Source organism: Azolla caroliniana, unplaced genomic scaffold (assembly GCF_043228905.1).
Source record: "Azolla caroliniana isolate FFs.n. ecotype wild unplaced genomic scaffold, voAzoCaro1.0.p SCAF_4, whole genome shotgun sequence".
NCBI classification, from domain to species: domain Eukaryota; kingdom Viridiplantae; phylum Streptophyta; class Polypodiopsida; order Salviniales; family Salviniaceae; genus Azolla; species Azolla caroliniana.
In genome coordinates, this window is record NW_028230439.1 from 20,280,249 (window position 1) to 20,295,852 (window position 15,604).

Sequence of the window (15,604 nt, forward strand, 5' to 3'; positions counted from 1 at the left end):
CAAGTAAGTAACAGAAGAAAAGCATACTTTTAACCTACCTTGTTCCAATAGAGATGACCTAGAATAGGCAGGTGATCCAAGTACATAGAATAAACATTTGACCTAGCTCGTTACAAAAGATTTAGCCAGGAATAGTCTTGGCGATAAAAATATGCAGGGTTTGTTGCGAGATCCTAGGAAGACATATTGAATGTCATGTGATGATAGTTTCAATATGTAATTGGCCACTTTCATATGTGATTGCAGCAGCTTCAGGTGGAGATACATAAACACTTTCATCAAGAAACGAATACACTATCCTCTTTCATGAGCAGCCCACCTTTGTAGGGCTTATGAGATCCAGACCAGATAATATTGGGGATCTTCCTACAAGAGCTTTAGAGTTATCGGGCATTAACACTACAAGAACACATATCATGCCGTACAAAGAGGCTTGTCACAAAGTACTTCAACTCTCTGTGCCTTTCACCAACAGTTTTTACTAGTATTGCTCAATCCCCTCTACAGCTAGCATTGAGAATACCATGTGACCTCAAGATGTTTCTCTCGAAGGAATGAAAGAGAGTACTTCAACTCTCTGTGCCTTTCACCAACAGTTTTTACTAGTATTGCTCAGACCCCTCTACAGCTAGCATTGAGAATACCATGTGACCTCAAGATGTTTCTCTCGAAGGAATGAAAGAGAGTACTTCAACTCTCTGTGCCTTTCACCAACAGTTTTTACTAGTATTGCTCAGACCCCTCTACATCTAGCATTGAGAATACCATGTGACCTCAAGATGTTTCTCTCGAAAGAATGAAAGAGAGAACACAAATGCCATATGACACTGAATGAAAGATTACATCTGAAAATTTTCTATCAACTTGGGAAGCCACAACAATTGTAAATTTTGCCACCCATGACCTATGGGAAGATTGAGGAATGGTGGGGCTAAAGAAAGTCATGCCGTGCTTTCTCTCGATTGAGATCTATTGTGGTTGTATAGCTGACCTTCGACAACTTCTCTCCATGTCTCTTGTCTCTGTGTTTAGGGTTTAGGCCTCTGTCTCTGTCTCTGCGTTTAGGGTTTAGGCTTTGTCTCAGTTTCTGCATTTTCTGCAATGTCTGTCCTCTGTGTTTTCTGCAATGTCTAATCCTCTGTGTTTTCTGCAATGTCAATGTCTGTCTACGTTTTCTGCAATGTCTGTCCTCTGCGTTCTCTACAATGCCTGATCCTCTGCGTTTTCTGCCAAATCTGATTCCCTGCATTTTCTGCCAAATCTGTTCCTCTGTGTTTTCTGCCCAGTAGAAATCCTGGAACCTATGTTGTTCCCTCTGCCATCAGCATCTCATACCCTGTACCTGCTGTCCTAAGACACCATGGAGTCTGAATGGACAAAAATGAAAAGATGGATCTTAATACGCATGACGAGGGTCCAGATCCATGTAAGACCCCAAGAAGATACCATAGACGAAAAGGACGGGATGGAAGCACCCCAAATAGCATTAGGAGGGTGCACAAAGCACCCAGAACGTAGGCCCCATTCGACATTCCATTTGATGTCGAAAATGGGAAATATGATCTATTACGCCATTTGATTGCACAAGAGATCAATCTTATTAGAGAGGATATAGAAATAGCACTAAAAGAAGAAATGAAAAAGGAGATAGAGAAACAAAAAACAGAGTTGTATGCCTCTCTCAAGGCTGAGTTATTAGAAGAGATGCGGAAAGACATAATAAACCATGTGAAGAAATCACACTTAGATCTCAAGGATGACATGACACAATACCTTAAGGATGAAATATCCTCAAGTAAGGTTGGGTTAGGAGCTATAAAAGTGGATTTAGAAAAAGGACAAGACACTGTGGAAAGATGCATCTCTACAGTGAAAGCCAATGTCACTAAGGAAATGCAAACATGGGTAGACATGGCCAAAGATGCCAAAGCTCAAGCTGAGCACGCCCAAAACGAAATTAAAGCAAATGGTCCTTGGATAGAGGTAGTGAAAAAGCAAAAAGGAACATCCATGGATAGGATGACAATGATTAATGCTACATTAGAAGAAGAAGCCAAGAGGAAAGCTCGTGTGTTGCATGTACGAGTGGTTGGTTGGGCCGAAAAAGGAAGTCCACAAGAAGATGCCAAGAATCTCAGAACAAAGATTGGAGCATTAGATATTCCATTTGCTTTGGCGTGGAGGGTGGGAAGAGATGAGTCTAGAGCTAAAGCCCTTATCATCCGCTTCATGGATATTGACAAGAGAAAAGCTTTCCTTTCTAAAAGAAAGGCACTCAAAGGTGAAAAAATATACTTAGATGACGATGTCACTCCGGCCCAAGTGGCACACCGCAAAGAAAACATGCCACAAGTGCTTCATGCAAGAAAGGAAGAAAAATGGGCCGTTTATAGAGATGGCAAGGTCATTATTACAGAGAAGAGGACTACATGACGATATATGGCCTATGAGACCCTACGCATGACCATATGGAATTGCAACAACTCTCTATGGACAGATGTCGGATATTTTGAAGATACATTGAAAAACACAGATATTGCTATGTATACAGAGACTCACCAATGCATGGCTAGCAAACTCCTTGAGGTACAAGGATATAACTGGGAGTTAATATGTCAACCCCAACCTCGGACACAAGGAAGAACTAGAGGTTCGGGAGGAGTGGTTGTGTTATACAATACAAAAAGGAGCTCCATGATAGAGTGCACGTTGTCCATAAGGATGTAGATGCATGCTACATGTGGATACGAATAAAAAGAGGGGATCTTAGGGAGTTATATATTGCAATTTGCTACTTTCCACCTACCTACTCAAGGTTTGCACCTCTAGGTGAATCACCATATCTACCACTATATGATGATATCATAAGATTTGCTACTATGGGGGACATAATACTATTAGGAGATTTTAATGCATGAACCAAGGATGAACAATCAACTATGTTTATGGAGAAGTTATGGCAAAAGAGGTTGGTCTAAAGCGACAAGCTCAAGATATGACTGCAAACACTTTCTAGCCTTGGGAAGTGCGCATGGATTTGTGATATATAATGGCTTGTCACAATGGCCTGGATCAGATGCTTTGACATGTTGGAACCCAAAAGGGGGTGCAAGTACAGTGAATTATCTAATGGGATCTCCATCTCTTATACCTGAAATAAGAGTGTTCACAATATCAGGTAGACCTATTGGCTTGGCAGCAGATCATGCATATCTACGCTTCGAGGTAAAGGATGGATGCACAAAGGATGTATATGCTAAGGAGAGTGGGCTGGCTAAGTATCTATTTACTCGCGAGACAATTGATGTGTATAGTTGTGGTGTATACAATGGCATGCTAGATTTGGATCCTTTTGCACTCCATGAAGAGCTTACTCAAGGATTGTCCAAATCATTGCATAAAGCAGCCACAAATGCCTTCCCTCACACATCGGCCAATCCCCCCAAACTTGGTAGAGTAATACAAAATAGTTGGTACGATGAGGAATGTCGTGATACAACGAGATGCTTGTAGCGTGATGTAACACAAGGCAGTTATACACACAACCAAGCGAGAGCAACCTTCCAACGCCTCGTAAGGAAGAAGAAGAGATTGTATTTGGCTAAATTTGAAGATCATTTGTATGGCTTGTTTCTAGGACAAGAGAGTAAAAGAGCATGGAAAATGTTTAATGAGAGGCAACCCACCACACAATTAACCTCACCACAGGTGTGGCATGAATGTGCAAATGTTCTATATGATATCTTGGGGCAACCTCCTCTTCCCCACCCGAATGCCTCACGCCCACATGAATCAACCTTCTTTACACCACAAAATGTAAGAAATGCCATTGATCGGCTACAATTTGGGAAGGCCCAAGATCATGATGGATTGGTGGGTGAGCACTTTATCTATGCCCGTGACACCTTGCTCCCATTGCTAGCACACATCTTTAACAGAGCCATGTGTGACGGTTTCCCCCTATACGATACCCCGGGGCAACCTCCTCTTCCCCACCTGAATGCCTCACGCCCACATGAATCAACCTTCTTTACACCACAAAATGTAAGAAATGCCATTGATAGGCTACAATTCGGGAAGGCCCAAGATCATGATGGCTTGGTGGGTGAACACTTTATCTATGCCAGTGACACCTTGCTCCCATTGCTAGCACACATCTTTAATAGAGCCATGTGCGAAGGTTTTCCTACTGGATGGACTCAGCATACCATTGTGCCAATCCTTAAGAGTGGAGACCCCATGATGCCAAGCAACTATAGGACAATCATGATTAGCCATTACTTGGCTAAACTATATGGCTTGATTCTTGAATCAGAATTGAGTATATGGGCAAAGCAAAATGGCTGCCGTTCAATTGGACAGGCAAGCTTTCGGAAGGGTTTCACAACTTTGGATCACATATTCACCCTCCGGGCCCTTATTGAGGAGGGCAGAGCCCACAATAAGAGGATTTATTGCTGCTTTGTGGATTTTCGAAAAGCCTTTGACACTGTGCCACGTGCTCGGCTTATGCAGCGGCTAGAGGCCATTGGTGTTCCTATAGATATGCAATGGGGAATCTATGCACTCTATAAATCTGTTTCAGGAAAAGTTCGGTCTCCTAAGTGCTTGTCAGAGGCGGTGGCTAGCACAATTGGCGTGAAGCAAGGATGCCCACTATCCCCCACACTCTTCGGTCTCTATATAGATGAGGTATCACAGTACATAGAGAGATTTGGTGGTTCCGGAGCACCCCTAGCAGGTATAGCTATACAGATATTACTATATGCTGATGATATTGTGTTGATCTCTGACTCTCCGGAGGGACTACAAAGACATCTAAATGCCTTAAAACTATTTTGTACGAACAAAGGTTTGTCAATCAACATGAATAAAACTAAAGTGATGGTGTTTAACACCACCCAAGCATGGGTAACAAGATCAGAACCAGAATTCTTCTTGGGAGAGGAAAAGGTGGAATACACACGCTCCTACACATACGTAGGAGTAACATTTACAGGACCTAGGTTCTCCTTACAGGAGGCCGCTTGTGCCCGACTTTCTCGTGGATATGCAGCCCTGGGTGCTCTCGAAAGACAATGTGCGCATTTGCAGTTCCAAGAGCCACGGACTAAGCTATGGTTATTTGATACACTTGTCACACCAACTCTTCTCTATGGAGTAGAGACATGGGGACCGAGTCTTAACAAGGCAAATCATTGGAAAGATTTAGAGAGACCTTTAGTGTCAATGATTGCTCGCATGATAAGGAGCAAAGCATTGGTGCCCCACGATATAATCCGGGCAGAGATGGGAGCAGCACCTATAATAACCGAGGCATTGTTCTGATCAGTGACATTTATCCAACGTCTTTGGGAGCTCCCTAAACGAAGGTACCCAAGGTTGGCACTTATGTTATCAAGACAATTGGCTGAAAATGGAGACACTCATTGTTGGTATGCTGAAATGCACCAATGGTTCGAGTCACATGGCATGAGTATAAATGCACTACCCCCGTTCCAATATAGCTTGGACTGTCCCCATCTAAATATGACCAAAGTGGAAAAGAATAGAGTGATCCGAACTGATATTATTAACTTAGGAAACAAGATAACATGGATCAGCCCCAAAATAGCACTTGGTACAAAGATGGCCCACTATAAGACACACTTCTTACATACATCGGAGGATGGATTTGTCATCAGGCCACCTTATATGAACATACATCTATCCTATGCGTTGCGTAGTGTGATAGGGCAGCTGCGAACTTCATCACATCACCTACAGATTGAGGTAGGCAGATATACACGACTACCTCTAGAAGAGAGAATTTGCCAATTGTGTCATCAAGGAGTGGAATCTGAAGAACACTATGTTTGTCATTGTAGTGTCTTTTATGAAATCAGAGGGAGATACCATTGCCTCTTTAAACAAGGCTTTGGCCCACTACGCAAGGTAATGGAATATGAGGACCAACGATGCCTAGGACTTTTCTTGCTAGAGCTCAAGAGACATCGGGAAAAGTTGTTGAAGAATACAGCCACACAAGCTCATCCACAAAGAACAATCACAACTTTCTTTAGCCCCATCACTCCTAATGCTAGAAGTCAACCCCGGGATACATAAATGGGCTTCAAACCAGGACATAACAAAGGGGTTACAATTGATCGGGCAATGACAATTTGCCGTGCACATAGGCCTCGGCCCCATGGACCACGACCTCGACACCCTTGTCATCGACAGATAAAAGCCATTATCTCCCACCATCGTAGGTGCTTCCCTCGCTTCGGAGACATTTCCATTCTGGATCGACCTATGCTAGAGATCTTTCGAAGACAAATGCTACAATATACCTAACTTGAGGATCTCACATGTGCCAAAAACCAGATTCCCTCATTTCTTTTCTTTTCATGTTATTTACTTTTATATTTACCTTGTAATATTTATTTTATTTTGATTTGTTCTCAAAGACGAGACAACACTTAAGATACAATCTCTTATTTGGTCTTATAGGCCATTTTGGCCTCTTAAAGGACGTTAATATTTCTTTCTTTCTTTCTTTCTTGAGGTCTCCCAAGAACAGTCCCAAACATTGTTGGTCTTCATATTCCATTACCTAACATGGTGGACCAGAGCCTTGATGGATATTTTCCCTCTCCCCATGATGGACATTTTTCTTTAAACTGTAGTAATCTTGTAAGGTCTCATTGGCAATCAGGGTCGTTTGGAGACATTAATATCTAAGCCTGGGGTCCAAACCTCTAGAGGTAAGTGGAATCATCTACTCGGACTTCACTAATGAACAGGTTGGTTTTCTTGAATCCGAGATTACTAGTAGCATTTGCTGCTGTGGAAAGAACCAATCATGATATGATATAACATACTTTAATTCAGGTGATACAAGTGTTGTTCTTCTAAAAGACAGGACTACATTTTAAGATGTAATCTCTCATTTAATCTCATAGGCAATTATGGTTTTTTGGAGACATTAGTCTATTATGGTTATTTTACTTTGTTGATCTCAAAGACAAGGCAACATTTTAAGATGTAATTATCTTTCAATCTCATTAGAAATTTTGACCTTTAAAAGACCTTAATATATCTTTCTTCTAGCATTTAGAAAACAATAACCTGGTGTACATCTTTATTGTTATTGATGAAATTAAAAACTTCCTAAGTGCTCCCAGGTCGGACTTAAGGAATAATAGAGAAGACCATATGAGGATGGTCAAGAATGGCTCTCACCTGCCTTTAGAGATGAGTGGATATCACCTCTGGTCTAATGTGTTCATAATAAGAAATGCAACACATTTAATATTAGAAGATTGTACAATAGCTAAAATGTGGCCTAAAATATCAAACATGTACCCTATACTCCAGGAAGAAAATGACCTTGGATATCCTACTTGCAAAAATAACCAGATCTTTACAGATATGACATATTTTAACCTTATTACAATCACCCATATGTCAATGAAACCAGATATTTCTATATTCTAATTCATAATTAAATTAAAATGAACCACGTACAGTATAGTAAGCAACGTAGCTTGCTGTCAAAGTAAGTGTTATCTCTATTACAGTATCGTTAAAGACTAATCCCAACCACACCACTGATATAAGACCGAATGCGAGACCTACAGCGACTCTACGAAAGGGAGACCAAAGAACAAGAAAATAATAAGTATAAAAAACAAAACAAAAAACTAGGAGCTCTGATTCTAATGTGGGGTAGACATTTACCCTCCAAAAGCAACTCTTGAGAGATAAGATACCACAGTTGCTGCTGTGAAGCTTTCACCAAGTACTAGCTTCAGAAACAGCCGAAAAATCACAATTGCAGTTCTGTGAAGATTAAAATGTTAGATATTTGATACTACATTCTCATTGGTATATCACCAGATTATTCCTATTGTAGTTGGCACCATACAAATAACTAAAAGGATTGTGAAGATACCCACCCATCATTCATTAATGACTCTCCTTCGATCAATGTATTCAACTTTTTACTTGCACCAAGCTCCTTCAGAAGTGCCACAACCGCAACTGGATCTGTTGCACTCAGCAATCCTCCTAATAATAACGATGTGCTCCAGTTCCACTGATATGGGAAGATGTACTGAGGAAAAATACTCACGTTAGCAACAGCATTTGAATGTTGAAAAGACACACATAAATACAGTTTCTTTTCAAGACTATCCTTTCACTGAAACTGAAATGAGTTTACAATTATTTATAGCTTGCAAACTTGAGAGCCGAATTTCAGGAAAACTGATTAATAAAAAGACAAACCTGAAAATACTCAATCAAGTGTCGAATACATATTATTCCCATAGATTGACACATGTGTGATATTCTCCATGCGTAATATTCTCAATATTCGAGAATACGAAATGGCCCCAAGAATATTAAAAAACCATTCGTTTTGCAAAATAAATATAAAAAATTTATTTATTTATTAAAATAAATTTATTTCACCAAAAAAAGAACAATTATTCATTAATAGATTATAGTCTCAAGAGAGTTTATGGAACTTATTTTAATTAATTAATTTTTAAAAAACGAATATTTTTATATTTATTATACAAATATGATTAGTATGAACTTTAAATATATGATTAGTTTGAAGTACTATTTTTAATGTCAAAATAAAAATATCCATAAATTTTGAGGGAATAAAAAGTGAGAAATTAATGAGCCTTTAGTTTATTTTATTTATTTATTAAAAATAAAACGAATACTTATAACTTATAAGTTATACATTTATTATAAAATTTTAGTAGTGTCAAGTCCCCAAGTTCCTCTTTTATTATCCCTATTTGTTGTCAAGTTCCTTTTTTTATCCTAGGAAATTAAAAAAGATAGTTTTTTTTTTTGGGTTAAACGAATACTTGACCACCCATTCGTATTCGTATTCGTTTGCATTCGAATAGGAAACCCGACGAATGCGAATATGTCAATCTATGATTATTCCTGTTGTAGATTATGATTATTCATGGCCTAATGAGCATAGGATGTCATTTCTAGATCATCAAAAATAAAAGAAAACAACAACTAGCATTTCTTTCTACATGAGCTGTGAACTCAGTTCAATGCACTAGTTTGGAAATATAAACCCAATTCAAGTACAACTTTTCTAAATTCTTAAGAGTTACAGACAAATTTATAGAGTGAAACCCAAAAAAAAAGCATTAAACTTGCAAATTCTTTAATTTCCAGTTTTTAACTTTTTTTATTTCAATACCACGCTATATTTTAATGAAAACACAAGGCTATCTATATTAATGTACACAGAAAGATTGTGGGAATCGAAAATAGAATTAAGAAAAAATTCTGCAGAACGAATTATGATACAAATATGGAGAAAAAAATGAAGATCAGTAAAGCTTCCAAGTGAATAGCTATCAAACATTTGGTAGTCTACAGCATTCGAGCAGAAATCCCCCGTCATTTCATCTCCTTTCACATATAACATAACTGGATGTTGACTTGACTCACGTTTATTTAAAAACATTTACAGAAATTGGATGTGCAGGTTAGCTCAGGCAGCCATACTTACATCTGGAATTTACATTCCATCTCCTGCATTAATACATTTACAACATGTTCTTCATTTATCATGGTGTTCCATAGACGGTAATGTGTCTTATTTTCTGTTAAATATTCCATAGCATACACAAGAAGAAAATATCATTTTCACAATGCTACAACAAGACCTAGACTTACATGTATTAGTATCCCAGAAGCAAAGGTTGATATCACCACTCCTGGACCCGCAAGTAAAACCATTTGCATAAGGCATCTCTGTTAAATAAAGTTCCACCTCTCAAATACTTCAGGTGACAAAGAAAAGGCATAAGTATCTGAACTTATACAAATTGACAATTGCAGTTCTTTGGTTGAAGGAGACATAGAAAAAGAACAATTAGATAGTAGTAAAGAGATATAGGGCAAGCAACGACCTAACCATTTTATTCAAAATTCTGTTACTTTACTTTGGAGTTTCAATTTACAAAACACAAGCACATATTGATAACATTAATGGAATTTACTTATACAAACAATAATACATGCCCCAAATCAGTGCAGATGCACCCTTCTCTGCAAGATCATGGAATACAGAGACCAATGATGGTTGGAACCGTTCTTGCTAGAACTCAAGAGATATAGAGAGAAGCTGTTGAAGGAGAACACTGCTACAACAGCTCATCAGCAGAGAACAATCATAACTTTCTTAGCCACATCACTCCTCATGCTATTAGTCAATCAAAGACTACGCAAGTGAATTCTCAGCCAAAACACTTGAAAGGGGCCACAATAGATCGGGCAATAGCAATGTGATGAGAATGTAGGCCCAACCATATGGGCCATGGCCTTGTCACCCTTGTCACCAAACAAATAAAGGTCACTATCACCCAGTTCCAAAGGTGCTCCCTTGCTTCAGAAATCTCTCCATCTTTGCGCAGCCCATGTTAGCTATAATTTGAGAACTGAAGTTTCAGTCTAGGTTTAGAATCTTAAGTTCTTGGACATATGTATTCTTTAGTACCATACACTTAGCTGTATTTATTTTGTCCTCAAAGACAAGAAAACATTGTAAGATATAATCTCTTGTTTGGTCTTACAGGCCATTTTAACCTCCAAAAAGAGAACGATATAGATTTCTTTCTTTCCGCCTTTAAGGGTTTATTGCAGCAAATCATGATCAGCTCTCACATTCTAACACTGTTCTCTAACTTATAACATTCCCCTTTTCTTCATTTCAGTGTTTAGGTTTTCTGTAAATTGCTCTTTGAGCATGCTTCCCATCTCTGCCCAGATTATATCATGGGGCACCTATACTTTTCTCCTCAGCATGCAGGCAATCATTGAGAATAAAGGTCTCTCTAAGTCTTTCCGGTTATTTTCCTTGTTTGGACTCAGTCCCCACATTAGTTGGTGTCATAAGCATATCAAATAGCCACAATTTAGTTTGTGAAGAATGGAACTGCACATCTGCATACTGTCTTTCAATGGAAACATGGGTTATATATACATGGGAAAGCTGGGCACAATCAGCTTCCCCTAAGGAGAACCTAGGCCTTATTAATATTACTCCTAGGTATGTGTAGGAGCGTGCCTATTCCACCTTTTCCTCTCCCAATTCTGATTCTAATCTTGTTACCTATGCTTGAGTAGTGTTGGAAATCATCACTTTAGTTTTATCCATGCTTATCAACAAACCAATGTCCGTACAAAATACTTTTAAGATATTTAGATGTCATTGTAATCTCTCCAAGAGTCAGAGATCAGCACACTATCATCAGCATATAGTAATATTCGAAGGATATACCCGCTAGGGATGCTCCTGAACCCCCGAATCTCTCTATGTAATGTGATACCTCATCTATATAGAGACCATAGGGAGACTGGGTATCCTTGTTTTACTCTAATTGTGAGGATCTCTTCACAATTGCTAACACCCATGTGGATAGCTTCACAAAGTTGAGTGAATCAAACATCTAGTGAACCTATTGCAGAGGATCATGATAGGGCTGAGGAAGCTGTTAGAATCATTACTAGATGATCACTTCAGTAGGAACATGCTCTTCCAATAGCAGATGCAATTAGAGGAGGTACAGTAGATAAGCTCGCTAGACAAGCTGGTATCTATTGGAGTAAAACTTCCTGGAAGGTCACCTACCCCATACTGTCTCTAAGCTTTTCTGTTTAGCCGCAGGGTTCCCAATTCGGTCTACCCATCCAGATGATCCCACTTCTGTACTGCTATATCTACTATGACCCTTCATCCTCACAATCCAGGAGAGTGCATTTTCTCTGAAAAATTAGAGAAAATCTCTCCGATGTAAAGATTTCAAAAGTAAAAAAGCCTGGTGTTCCACCAACTGTGACCACCTGGTCGATCTCGCCACGTTCCTCGAATTTAACACATAGAAAAGCTATTGCTGATTATCAGGATAGGGCTTGAAAGGCCACTGAGACTAGTACCTGATGTCATCTGAGGTGTTGTGACAAACTCTAAGCAGTTTGAAGAGGTACAGTCAATTCATTAGCTTGACAAGCTGGCATTGCCCCACCTCAAGCATGTCACTGCAATCTATACATCATCTCTATCAATGACCATCATCGTTACCGCTATCACCACCACTATGATCCCCCATTTTCCACCGAAATTATAACAATTTGCATCTACGTATACCTCAAATATCAGGACCTAGATGATTCTCGGCTAGGTATACGGAAGTGACCTACTGTGGAGCTCCACATGTTTCTTGAAAATATCCTATTCGCGGATAGTCTAGCCTGTCCTTTAAATTGGGCTTCATCAACCCACAGGCAGCAAGCTGTAAGCTTGACAATCTCCTCTTTGCTTACTATATTATTGCCTCCACACTCTCTGCCTATTTGTTCTGTGTTCCACACTTTTCAGCATCATGTATTTCCTGATTTCAAATAAGGTTGTCATCCACGTAGATACTCCATACAGTTCTGAATAAATTATTAGGTGTTAATAAATTTCAAAATCCGTTTGGCAGACAGATAGTGGACAATGCATGATGGAAATCTTACTTCAACATGCATGACGTAAAGTGTGCATTTACTTATGTAGAAATAGAAATACCATAATCTAACGAGCATTAAATGTCAGTGTTACGTTCACTCCATAAAGAATTGAGACACCTAATGCACCTTTATTTGGTGAACTTCCATTGCAAAAGAGCTCTCAAAAAGAAGGGCCGGAAGAAACACAAATAATATCAAGCTTGGACTGATATTAGACCCTGGATAAGCACATACCCAACATTCAGAAGACCATTTATTGCAGCATGAAGATTAAGGGAAGAAATGGATTCTTACAAAGACGAATGCTTTGTCCCAAAGTACCAAGTATATTATTTGTTCCATACTCTGTCATTCAACAACAAATGTACCAGCATCAGCATGTTAGTGTTATGTACTTATTTAGGTAAAATTCAGACTTAATTTTCCACGTTATAAATTAGGACTCTCAACTTTATATTGCACAAATGAAAATAGCAGCTCTGATGTACATCAATATTAAGGTTAAAAGCACTTAGGGAGAATTCGTTGAATAAATATGTTGGTAAAGCATATAGGAAAAACTTGAGTCCAAAGTGGTCCTGATTTTCCTCTATAAAAGTATGCCACGGTTCATATGAAGGAAAATGTTGAGGTATTCAACGATTTCCCCAATGGCCAAGATTCAGGAAAAGATTCATAATTGAAATCTTAGCTTCCTGGATCTGAAATTTAGTCTTCGTGAGTGCAAAATCTAAAGGGGCGTATTTCATCAGTAGTTAAGATTTCTTCGGGGGTGAAATTGGTGGTTTCATTTGTATTTTACCACCCTGTAGAAGTTCCAACAGCTAATTTCAGATATTGCCCTTATCGCAGACCAGAGTCACCAAAAAAGATGTCAAATCATTTACTATTTATTATCAATAAAAAAACATCAAACGGGGAGTCGACCGAGGCCAACATGGTGTCAACTTCCTTCTTCATGAGTAATCCAGCTCCTGGATGTGAAATAAGCCTTGACAAGTCCAAAATCTGAAGGAAATATTTCTACAAGAGTTCTTTGGGGTTGAAACGTAAGCAAATTTGGAGGTTTAATCATTATCTTATGGCTCTTTGGAACTTCCACCAGCCAGTTTCAGATATGCTCCCCATAGCAGATCAAACTCGGCAAGAAACAGGACTCATACTTTACAACACGGCAAAATAGACAAAACACAAAATAAAACCAATGAAAACTCATTGCCACAACTTATTCTGCAATGGTTTTTCCTTGAAACACAGCAAAATAGACAAAACACAAAATAAAACCAATGAAAACTCATTGCCACAACTTCTTCTGTTATGGTTTTTCCCTGAAACATGGCAAAATAGACAAAACACAAAATAAAACTCGTTGCCACAACTTATTCTGCTATGGTTTTTCCTTGAAATTTTCAATTATTCCAATGTGTTCGATTTTGGAATAAAAGGAGAGAAAATTTAGCCTCCAGTTTCAGTTTATTAGGTGATTTTAAATTTCATTTTTTTAGTTCTGAATTTTACATTGGATGCAATTATTGAGAAAGAAGCATTTAATGGAATATTTGTGTGGAAGCTGGCCCCTCTCGTCATCTAGATATCGATGTAGATTTCCATCTCATAGGTCAATTTTTGTCTTTTGCAGACATTAATATAAATTTTCATTTTTAGTCTCTTAGGAAATATAAGCTTTGACTATATTATTATTTCTTCTCATAATAATATATGCATCAGAAGGAATTCATTTCTTTTACATTCATCAATATACGTATTGGAAGGATGTGTCATATACCTGCAGCTCCCATGGCAATACCGAGCACAAGGAGAGCGCCTGTGTAAGGTATTCTAGTTCCTTTCAAGAGATGTCGACAAAGGAGGCCCAAGACCAAGGCCACACCGATGAACAAGATTGGGAGTTCAGGAGAGTTTTCAGATTCAGTGTCCATGGATCCTTGGTGAATAATCTGCCACAAAGAGCAAGGTGGAAACAAGTTTAGCAATCCAGAAAAGACAAAGAAACAGTATCGAAATAAGAAAGAAGACTGACTAAGGGTGAATGGTGAATGGTCAGAATCAAAGATGAAACGACAGAGTTGAGTAGGAAGATAAGGTTAGGATCAAGATTGAAAAAGCAAAGTCGATGGTGATGATACCGTTTGGATCAAAAATGAAAATTTGCAAAGCTGATGATTAGAAGGTTGGGAAGGTTCGGATTCAATGGGGAAGATGGTGATGGTGATGGCACAAAAATGAAAATTTGATCTGGTGATGATGATAAGGTTCGGATTCAACGGGAAAGATGGTGATGATGATGAATACAAGGTTTGGATAAACGGTGAGTCAAGGAATCTGAAGAAGAAGAAGAAGAAGAAGAAGCATACAAGGTTTGGATAAACGGTGAGTCAAGGAATCTGAAGAAGAAGAAGATCAAGAAGAAGAGAAACGGTGCAGACGAAAACGATGATGAAGCTGAAGATTGAAGATTGAAGAATGAAGAATGGAGAGGGAGAATGAAAGCATAAGAATACATATACTTCTGTGACCAGTAAGTAGTATGTACTTGCCTGTGCCTGGGAAAGGAAGAACATGTGGGTTACAAACAAACAAACTACACTGCGATGGGAAGAAGACAGAAAGGAAGAAGAAACAATAAATAACAATAATCATAATAATAATAATAATAATAATAATAATAATAGTCTGCTGAAATGGATTAATTGCTGAGCCAGTGGTGGTTTCAGAAAGAAAGAAAGAAAGAAAATAGAATAAAATACAACTTTAAAGGAATCTTGACTCAGAGATAAGAGCCATTAGTCTCTCTGTCTCTGTCTATGTCTCTCTCTCTCTCTCTCTCACCCCAATTTAATTATGAGCTAATAATAAATACTAACCTAACCACAAGCGCTCTCTCTCATCTCGTATCTCTCAGATCTCTCTCTCTCTCTCTCTCTCTCTCTCTCATCTCGTATCTCTCAGATCTCTCTCTCTCTCTCTCTCTCTCTCATCTCTCTCTCATCTTTCTGTCTCTGTCTCTGTCTCTCTGGTGCTTACTGTTTCTGCTGCTACT

The 15,604-nt window shown here is 38.7% G+C and overlaps 1 protein-coding gene and 1 pseudogene across 3 annotated transcripts in view; one reads left to right on the forward strand and one right to left on the reverse strand.

Annotated features, from left to right (window-relative positions):
- Nucleotides 1–15,604, reverse strand: part of SOS1 (sodium proton exchanger, putative (NHX7) (SOS1)) — a 28,131-nt gene extending 12,527 nt beyond the window's left edge. Inside the window, exons 1-8 of one of the 3 annotated variants that reach the window (XM_087318104.1) lie at nt 15,589–15,604; nt 14,330–14,501; nt 12,838–12,888; nt 12,670–12,761; nt 9,706–9,783; nt 7,941–8,098; nt 7,723–7,824; nt 7,510–7,627 (exon numbers count right to left, since the gene is read on the reverse strand). In XM_087318104.1, the coding sequence (XP_087174230.1) occupies nt 7,510–7,627; nt 7,723–7,824; nt 7,941–8,098; nt 9,706–9,783; nt 12,670–12,761; nt 12,838–12,888; nt 14,330–14,483 (753 nt within the window). In that variant the 5' untranslated portion in view covers nt 14,484–14,501; nt 15,589–15,604. Of the gene's footprint in view, nt 1–7,509; nt 7,628–7,722; nt 7,825–7,940; nt 8,099–9,705; nt 9,784–12,669; nt 12,762–12,837; nt 12,889–14,329; nt 14,502–14,944; nt 14,964–15,071; nt 15,087–15,588 lie in introns of those variants that run through there. The other 2 variants (XM_087318106.1, XM_087318107.1) reach the window with 2 other exon arrangements.
- On the forward strand, nt 1,636–6,366 carry LOC147865322 (uncharacterized; annotated as a pseudogene).